Source organism: Pavona decussata, unplaced genomic scaffold (assembly GCF_977016875.1).
Source record: "Pavona decussata unplaced genomic scaffold, jaPavDecu1.1 SCAFFOLD_89, whole genome shotgun sequence".
Taxonomy (NCBI): domain Eukaryota; kingdom Metazoa; phylum Cnidaria; class Anthozoa; order Scleractinia; family Agariciidae; genus Pavona; species Pavona decussata.
The window spans coordinates 585,065-595,000 of NW_028145506.1; the positions used below are offsets into that span (position 1 = coordinate 585,065).

At 36.8% G+C, this 9,936-nt stretch overlaps 1 protein-coding gene across 7 annotated transcripts in view; it reads right to left on the reverse strand.

Moving 5' to 3' along the window:
- Positions 1-234: 234 nt before the first annotated feature.
- LOC146474425 (uncharacterized) overlaps positions 235-9,936 on the reverse strand; it is a 25,649-nt gene continuing 15,947 nt past the window's right edge. For 5 of the 7 annotated variants that reach the window (XM_085117018.1, XM_085117019.1, XM_085117021.1 and 2 more), the window contains 4 exons: positions 6,376-6,471; positions 6,088-6,183; positions 5,190-5,285; positions 235-4,791 (listed from right to left, as the gene is read on the reverse strand). In XM_085117018.1, coding sequence (XP_084973144.1) covers positions 2,648-4,791; positions 5,190-5,285; positions 6,088-6,183; positions 6,376-6,471 — 2,432 coding nt within the window. In that variant the 3' untranslated portion in view covers positions 235-2,647. The remainder of the gene's footprint in view (positions 4,792-5,189; positions 5,286-6,087; positions 6,184-6,375; positions 6,472-9,936) is intronic. The other 2 variants (XM_085117025.1, XM_085117023.1) reach the window with 2 other exon arrangements.

The window sequence follows — 9,936 nt, forward strand, 5'->3', positions numbered from 1 at the left end:
TAGCGCTAACCATGCTTCGAGCAACTCAGCCCAGATCAAAAGCACCACAGGAAGGTAGCACTCTTTCTCTCAAACGGGTCGTACTTTAGGATTTCATCCACAGACTCAAAAGTCTGAACATGACATAACATGAGTTTCTACTTTCGGAAGGAAAGGATTAAAAATCATTTGATTAAAAATTTTTAACGTTAACTCATCACCCATAGTAACAATATCAATAAAAACAACACTACCTCCACAATGTCACATTTATTGTATATCTATAAAGCCGTACATTTACATTGCTATCAAAGTATCCTCCTTCCACTATTTACAAACAATATTGTGGCCAGAAATGTTGAGTCTCTAAAAATGAGATTACAACTTCTACTCTTAAAATAAACAAAAAAATGAGTCATTTTGATCTTTTCAACACTTAGTTTTCTTTGTTCCAATGTCATAGGTTTGGCACGTACCTCAATACAATATATACACTGTACATGTTACGTGATAATATTTATTCACAACATAAATTTTAAAAAAAACAGAGCAAACAGCATACGAAAGAAACGAGTGTGCCTTCTTTAAACTCAACTAACATTTGTCTTAAAACAACTTTCCCTTCCTAACACAGTTTTCTCTTTCTCATGTGCTTTTCCCACATGGTCATTTTAACGTGGTTTATGAATACGCGCCGAAAAGATCGTAGCAGGTGTACAAAAGCCAAAAAGAAAATCGGGAGTAACCATGTATTTTTCAAAGATATATTTCTAAAAGGCTTTTAAATTCATAACAATGTATGGGATTTTTTCCAACTTGAAACTTAAGGACAGTGCCTACTTTTGTTATTGTGCATACGTTCTGTGTATCTCAAGATACTCGGATTTGCTATGGGTGGTGCCTACTTAAACAGGGATATTTTTGCACTGTTTAAAAGTATGTGGAGAAAGAATAACTTAGCAAGTGTTCTTGGTATCCAAAGAGAGATGATATAGCTTCAATTTGGAAAAAAAAACACCATACATTCCTTTATATTTTCCTGCTTTTTAGAATTATCGTTGCTTAATTATCTCTAAAAAATGTGGTTATCAACAATTTTGGATTCCAAAAGCCCTTGCTAAAATCTGCTTTTCCTGCATAGTCATAAACTGCGCAAAAATATTTATGTATTAGTAGGCACCGCCCTTACCACCGATTTCATTGATACGCGACCCTCGAATAAAAACTCTCGCGAGCATTTGGCGATTCGCTTCCGTCAATGATGCGCTCCTTATATTGTGTTATAGGACTCATCAAGCTTCACAAAAAACAGAAACAAAAAATAAAATGGCATAAGGATAAACCCAAAAGATGACTGATTGGCTATACCGCTTCTACATATGAACTTGCTCTGTGTTTTGAACACTAAATTAAAATGACTCTGACTCTTTAGTTTATAAACCTCTGCGTAGCTTTCACTCCGTAAAAACTAAACTCTTACATTAAAATCTTGCAAAAGATAAACACAAGGGAAAGATGACAATGAAAGCCCTCCTTACTGGAGATTCAAGTATATCTTTTTGATTCTGTTATAATAATTTGGGTTTCAACGCCACTTTTAATGCAAGTGAAAAATTCTAATTTTCAGAAAAGTGTCCCCCAAAATAGGGAAAAACAGATCTCAGGTAAAGCTTCTGACTGACAAGGATCCAAATTCTGTTCCTCTCTCCTCATTGGTTCATTTAAAACGCTGTTTGATCCAAAATGGCGGACATGCGTACTGCATAGGAAACACTTCATTTTGTTGCTATCCTTTGATTGGTTGATTTCGATCCAAAATGGCGGACATGCGTACTGCAGGGGAAACAGATTTTTTTGCTGGTGTTCTCTGATTGGTTGATTTCGATCCAAGATGGCGGCTGCACCTGCAGCAGAAACAGCTCACCTTGAACTAAATCAGTTGGAGTTTTACAGCGTTTGGCGTAATTGTGTTCAAACACAGGATTCATGCCTCTGAGACGATAAAATGACCATAAATGAGAACTTTTTCAAGTAGCATTGATGGAAACTTGGATGTTTGTGTGGATAAAAAAGTCTGTGTGGAGTGTAATTAGCACTTTGTGGACTGTTCACTTCTTGAAGAACTGTACGAAGTTGAGCTGGAGAATTGAGGAGTTTACATGTAAATTTGCAATGTCGGAAAGTCGAACAGAAACGGATTAAAACCCAACGAGTTTAAGATTGACGTCCGACTTTAAGCTGTTCCTGGCTTTTTTAAACTTGTGTACAGGAAGTTTTTTTTAACGGAGTAACAGTGATAAGCTTTCCTCAGGATCTTTTATTCTGTGTAGGTGAGTGTTGAGAAGTAATAAAATGTGTTTGTTTGCAATGTAATGTTTGTTAATTATTTCTTTGTCCACAAACCGATCTATCTGATTATAAGACATAATTTCATACTTCAATTAAGACAGAAACCACCCCGCATCGAACTAGGTTTCTTGTAATATTAAATTTGTACCAAAAAGCATCTTATCTAAGATGTTTGTCAATCTTTTATTGTCGGCTGGAACTTAACGTAAGATTTCAGTTTTTACGGAGCACTTACATACTTTTGTTATTGGAGTTTTAAATGGGGTTACAAATTTGTTTCAAAAATACACATGAAAATTGCGCTTAAACTTTGACGACATTAAATAAAGATACGGTCACCATGTGCTGCTATGAGTTTGTTACGAACAGGATCACTTATGTTATTGCCATACAAATACAAGCGTATCAGAGAATTATTATTACACAACCCTTCACAAATCTTATCAGCGCATTCACTGTCGAGTTTATTGCCAGACAAATTCAAGCGTCTCAGAGTATTATTTTTACACAACCCTTCACAAATCTTATCAGCGCATTCACTGTCGAGTTTATTGCCAGACAAATTCAAGCGTCTCAGAGTATTATTTTTACACAACCCTTCACAAATCTTATCAGCGCATTTACTGTCGAGTTTATTCACAGGCAAATACAAGAATCTCAGTGAATTATTTTTACACAACATTTCACAAATCTTATCAGCGCATTTACTGTCGAGTTTATTGTTAGACAAATTCAAGCGTGTCAGAGAATTATTATTACACAACCCTTCACAAATCTTATCAGCGCATTCACTATCGAGTTTATTGCCACACAAATTCAAGTATTCCAGAGTACTATTATTACACAACATTTCACAAATCTTATCAGCACATTTACTGTCGAGTTTATTGTAAGACAAATCCATGTCTGTCACAGTTGTGTTCTCAGTAAGCATCTTAGCAATGACATCACACTCAACATAACCTAAGTTTCTACCAAGGACAGATACACTTTGAAGTGTCAGAAACTTACCGAAAGTACGTGCCAAATCTAAATGAAAATTACTACCTTCTTTTTTACATTCCTTAATGCACTCCACAGCAACAAAAAACTTGTCATTTTTCTTCTTGTGAGCCTCCCAACTCTCGTCACCTTCGTCAATGTGAGCCGCCAAACTCTGAATAAGAGCCGTTGCTTTGTCTTCTGATTCTTGCGCGAGTATGCCGCATGTAAACAACAGGACTTGTTTGAGGTCAGCATGCTCAGAGAAATATCTCTCGTCAGCGGCTAAATCTTCAGGACTCATTTCTCCACACAGAAGCTGGTCACAGAGATAAAAGGAAGCGAACCACTCTTCAAAACTCTTGTGAACAAACGAGTACTGGGGACGTGGTTTTCGTCTGCTGCTTCCGCGCTGCCATGACAAGAAACCGAACCCCGGGATGTCATCCGTGTGACTTTCAAGTTGATTCTTCTCAAAAAACTTCTTGTTTTCAAGTAGAGCCTTCCATGCTATCAAGCCAAGCTGCTTTAGCTGTGATTTGTGCTCTTCAATGACATTTATACTCGTTTCTGGTAAGTTCTTCTTTTTCTTGTATCTTCTCAGGACATCCTTAACAATCTCCCAGTAAAGTTTTGTTTTACTTTCGGGAAGCTTGCCCTCCGAGTCTTCACAAAGAAGGCAGATAAGTGCAGTGTTGAGGGGATTTGCGATCAGTTCTTTTAGGCTTTGATCTTCCTCCAGTTTGTCTAAGAGATTTTGGGCCGTTTTTGCTCCCTGCTCTCCCTTGCCTTCAAAGAATTTTTTAATAAACTCACTGGCATCAGTTGAGGTAAATCCTTCTATTTCCAGTAGCGTGTCACAGTATTTCACAACTTCTACGCCAGCCTCGTGCCGAGCTGTAACCACAAGGGAACATTTATGGAGCATTGTACTTTTACCTTTGATGATGTCTTGTAACTCTGGCAATTTACCACTCGGTAACTCGTCTAACCCATCCAAGACCAGCAAAACATTAGACTGATTGTGTTTAATGAAGTCGAAGAATTTCTCTTGCTCTTGTTCTGTAATATCTGAAGGCAGGACTTGAGCGGCAATGGCGTCCTGAAGGTTTGAATTGATGTCACAACATCTCACCAACAGAACCAGTTTAAATTTCAGAAAATCTTTTCCTGCGTTACCGGTGGCCCAATCAAACGCAAGTTTGTTGCAGTATGTGGTTTTTCCCATACCAGGGTCACCCTCAATTAACACTGCCCTTGGGTTGGAGCAGTTTTCATGTGGTTGAAAGATAGCAGACATTTCCACAACTTTTTCTGTCAATGTTCCTCTCGTTTTGTCCTTGTTGCGCATTATGAGCCGGCTGAAGATTTCTTCAAGGGAAAAGAAGAAATTTCCTTGACACCAAGGGAAAAGATCAAGGTATCCTACATCTTTTCTGTACAGTTCCAGTATTGGGTCGATATACTCTGCCTCCGAACCATCTAAAAGTAAAAAAAAAAATTATTAGCAAAATACTATATCGGGTTTTGTTTAGACCCTTCACACCTGTTTTTGCTTTACAGTCAGTATAAATTGCAGACTGAATATATGCCTGTGAACAGGCTCCCAAGTGGGGTATAGTGAAAAGAGAAAACTCAACAGTTTTTCCATGGGATAAGCTAAAAAAATATCAACAATTTTGCGGGTTTGATTGTCCTTTGGACTGGATTTAATAATGGACAACTATGTAAAAGAAAGACACTTACTGTCTCGATGCTGCCTTTTTTTTTTTTGTTCAACCTTCTCTATTAATTTTGAAGTGTCCCTCTTGTTACGAAAGGAAGATTTGCACAAGTCAACTCCTAATAAGAAGGTTTGGAGTTAGTCTCTTGGAACTGACCTTTTTCTTCAGTTTTAGTTGACTTCAGGGTCTCCAGCTTCTCACTGATATTTCTAATATCACTTTTCATCTGTTCGAGATCATCTCTGTAGATTTCTGGGAAACAAACAACTTTGTTGCATTCAAGTAAATTTAACTGGGAACTAACTTATAGTAACTACTATATTATTGCTATGAAATGTTCCTATATGTTATCATCATTTATCTAATCAATCAAAATCATCAAAGATTCCAAGAGGGAATCGAAAGCTTGTATTTCAACATAAACTTTTTTTTTTGGTCCCGTCTGAATGGAAGAAAGTGAAGATTGTACCCTTGTTGAAATCTGGAAACAAAGAAGAACTAGACAGTTACAGGCCTATATCAATTTTACCGATCCTGTTGAAAATTTTGGAGAAAGCTGTCTTCCATCAGCTACATAGCTACCAATCAGAAAACTCTCTCCTCTTGCCTTATCAATCAGGCTTTCGGGCAAATCATTCTACTCAGTTGGCTGTTACCTTCCTTACGGATAAAATTCGTGGCCATATGGATAAGGGGCTTGTGACGGGGGCAGTATTTATTGACCTGAAAAAGGCCTTCGACACTGTTCCTCATGATAGTCTTTTGCAAAAATTGGACAGGTATGGAATTCAGGACCTGCCTCTCTCGTGGTTTGAAGGTTATCTCTCTAACAGGACTCAGAGTGTGTCCATTAAAAATCACCTTTCTTCTGCCGCCAACATCATCTTTGTTATGTTCAAGTCAATTTGAGCTAAAATTGATAAAGCTAAACGTTTTTATTTGTCTCCGATTCAATATCAACATTGATGAAAAATTACTAAGTATTATATACAATTTTATTAACTTTTCAAAAGATAGGGGAGCTAGGGTTAGGAGTTAGTCTCTTGGAACTGACCTTTATCCTCAGTTTCAGATGACTTCAGGGTCTCCAGCTTCTCGCTGATGTTTCTTACATCACTTTTCACCTGCTCAAGATCATCTCTGATGATTTCTACAAAGATTAATAACTTAATTGTTATGTTTAGGTCAATTTAAGCTAGAGTTGATAGAGCACAATTCTTTTACTCGTCTACCATTCAATATCAAAACTGATGAAAAATTACTAAGTAAATATGTTTAAAATTTTATTAATTTTTCAAAAACTAGGAAAGCTAGGGTTAGGAGTTAGTCTCTTGGAACTGACCTTTATCCCCAGTTTCAAATGACTTCAGGGTCTCCAGCTTCTCGCTCATATTTCTAATATCACTTTTCACCTGTTCAAGATCATCTCTGACAAGACCTACAAAAATAATTTTATTAGTAACTTGGCTATGTTCAGGTCAATTTTAGCTAAAGTTGAAAAAGCATAAATGCTTTTATTTGTCTCCCATTCAATATCAAATTGATGAAAAATTACCAAGTATTATATACAATTTTATTAATTTTTCAAATGATAGGGGAGCTATGGTTAGGGGTTAGTCTCTTGGAACAGATCTTTATCTTCAGTTTCAGATGACTTCAGGGTCTCCAGCTTCTCACTGATGTTTCTAACATCACTTTTCACCTGTTTGAGATCACCTCTGACAATTTCTAAAAAGATTAATAACTTTGCTATGATCATGTCAATTTAAAATAATGTTGATAGAGCATAATGCTTTTCTTCAAAATTTATAAAAAATTACCAATGTACATAGGGGAGCTAGGGTGGGGTTGAAAAACACTCCAACCAGATACATTAAACCTTTGCTCTGAATTAATGATGATCAGTATCGTAATGGATGGGTAATCAATGGGCAATCAGTTGATTATTATTACTCATTGATTTATTGCTGATAATCGATCAATGAGTAATCAAAGACTAGTCTAGGACAAAATTTTTTGTGGCCTTATGATTTGATTACACGTCAATGACATATGGATTACTCATTGATCTGAATAATTTATAGTCATTGATGTTAACTATTACTCATTGGAAAATCATTTGCAGCAGAATCAACCTCACGATTTCGAGAAATATCGTTCCCTGGAGTGAAAAATGATGCATTACATTGATGATTATAAGAGTCAAAGTTCTAGTTCTCAAACAGAACAGCTGATCAATAAAATCCTGAAAGCAGTGACCTATTCAATTTGTTTTCGTTTTCACATTTGATTATAATACTAGATAAAATAACATCATTTGTATGCAATTGCAAGTATGCAATGTGCAGTTCCAGAAAATATCCATACTCCCCCCACAGAAGGTCTTTTGTTTTGCACCCCTGCTCCCCCTAGAAAATTCCAGTTTAGCTTTATACTTTACTGCTAAAATTTTGACTTTTAAGACCCCTTCCCCCTAGGAATTTCTGATGACCTTCCGTGGGGTGGGTATGGATTTTTTCTGGAACTGCACAATGATACCCGAGTGAGTAATCAATGCAATTGATGACACCAATGAGTTATCACTGATCCCTAATCAGAAATTCGATCCAGCACTTTAGGATGCCATTTTCATGAGCACTGAGTTATTTTGGTTGTGTTAGAAGTGATATTGCTCCTTGTCCATGACAATTACCCATAACCAAAGAATAAAAGAATTTCCTTGAAATATGATGAAGCTAGTTTGAAATAGGCAGCACTAATTATAAACCCGGAATCCGGAAGACAGAAACTGAAATCCAGAATCCAGAATCCAGAATATGGACTCCCCAATCTGGAATTGGAAACTAAACATTTTGAATGTTTAAACAAGTGGAATGTTTAGTTGGAATGAAGAGACAACCTTGTCAAACGTCTACACTTGTAAACCGTGTGCTGGACGATCCAAATACATGTAAATTGGGAGAATTCAGTCAAACCATCCTGAGCAGCAAACATGGCAATTGCATCTCTCTAGAATCAATTTGACCATTACCACACAGAATGAAAAAATTATGGTATCTTCAGGGCGAAAAATAATATTCTAACTAGTAATAATCATGAATTAGTAAAGTGCGTTAGCATCTCAACTGAAGTGAGTCAACCCGCCTTAGCCAGCGGGATTCAAATCGAGGCAAGTGGTCAGCCAGTCCAAGATGGTGCCCAGACCCTGAAATCGTACAGTATCCAGAAAGAAGCAACACAAATAGTATGCGTTCTCCTAACGTCAAATGCATTAAAGAAAAGGCTTGAGGGGGATGATCATTTGCCACCATAGTAGTCTTTTTGCCCAATTCACTCCCTGTGATTTCACTTTGCGACCTGACGAAAAATTTAACATCCTTTTTCAAAACAAGTTGACACAAGGTATCTGGGTGAAACAAAAGGGGATGTAAGTGTGCACTCAGAAAACTTACCACTTCTTAATTTGTGAGTCTGCCATCAGTCCATGTATATGCCTTGACGGAAAACACATTGTCCCCCGCGTTCTCTCTCGATCTCATATTTAACATTGTCATTCATGAACAGCGACTTTTTTTTAAATGCCAATGAGTGATTTAGTATTTTTGTTCCATATTTTTTTACCCCAAGTCATATATTTCACTATAAAATATTTCTCTTTCAGTTCTAAGAAACTTACCAGTATTTCCGGATTCCGTTTAGTGAAAAGAATATTGGAGGCTGATTCAATTAGATTTCAAACTGTTGCCTATTTAGACTAAAATACTAAAATATTAACATTTTTTTTTGAAACTGCTCGCATCTGGGTCAAGTTTAATTTGTCCATGAAGGGCAAGACGTTTGTAAGAAGTAAGTAGAAACTATTCAACCAAGGGATATCACAACAAACAAAAAATATATACCTTTCCTTCCTTCATTCCTGTTTTAAAATTGTTATTATAATCTCCTGTAAAACCTCAAAGTAGCTGGCTTGTAATATCCCCACTCTGGGGATATCAATGTTGATGTAGAGAAGAACTGTATTTACTTGTGTACAAGTCGACCCCCCATTTTCAAGGTCAAAAATTTGATTTTTTGTCATTTCTGGTTAAAGAAGTAAAATTCAGACCGATAGAAATTTCCCAGAAAGTTAACCTTTTACAGTCAAACCTATATATAACGGTCACCCTTGGGAAATGGCCAAGTGACCATTATATATAGGGTGACCGCTGTACACAGGTTTCCTTTAAACTCCCCCAGAAGTCAATAAATAGCATTTTTATGTACAAATTATCACTCAATTTACGTTTTAGTGACAATAACGAGTAAAAGCAACGCAATAATCAGGATAAAAAAAGGCCTATAAAATGTCCGTGGCGTACTTTTACGGAGGTGCAGTATACTCATCTAAGTTTCCTTGTAGGAAAAGCTTTAAACGTAATTATGGATTAAAAAAAAAATCAGTTATATATATAGTTTTCTGATATTTCGGAGCTCGAAGCTTAATTGATTTCATGTAGTATGTCATTGACTTTACTTAGTGTGAAAGAAAATAAAATAGTGTGAAAAAAAGTTCTTCATGTCCATAGTACTGAGCAAAGTCTTTCAGCTGCTTTGCAAGCCCGACTACCTGTGCTACTGTCTTATTCATCAAGGTCAAGCTCTGCGGCATCGCTGCCTCTCCTTAGCGTCTCAGGGGGGCTATAGCTGCAATTTCACCATCTTCGCCATCAAAGAGATCGTTCGGATCTCCTCCCTCCAGTTGGGGTTAGAGTCATCGATATATCCCTGGCATTATTCATTAATCATAACCCAATTTCGTGACCGTTATATACAGGTAGAAGATAATGAAATTGTGCATTCAGGAAGTCTAAAGGGTGACCGCGTCCATTATATACAGGTGACCGCTTTATGCAGGTCAGCTTAA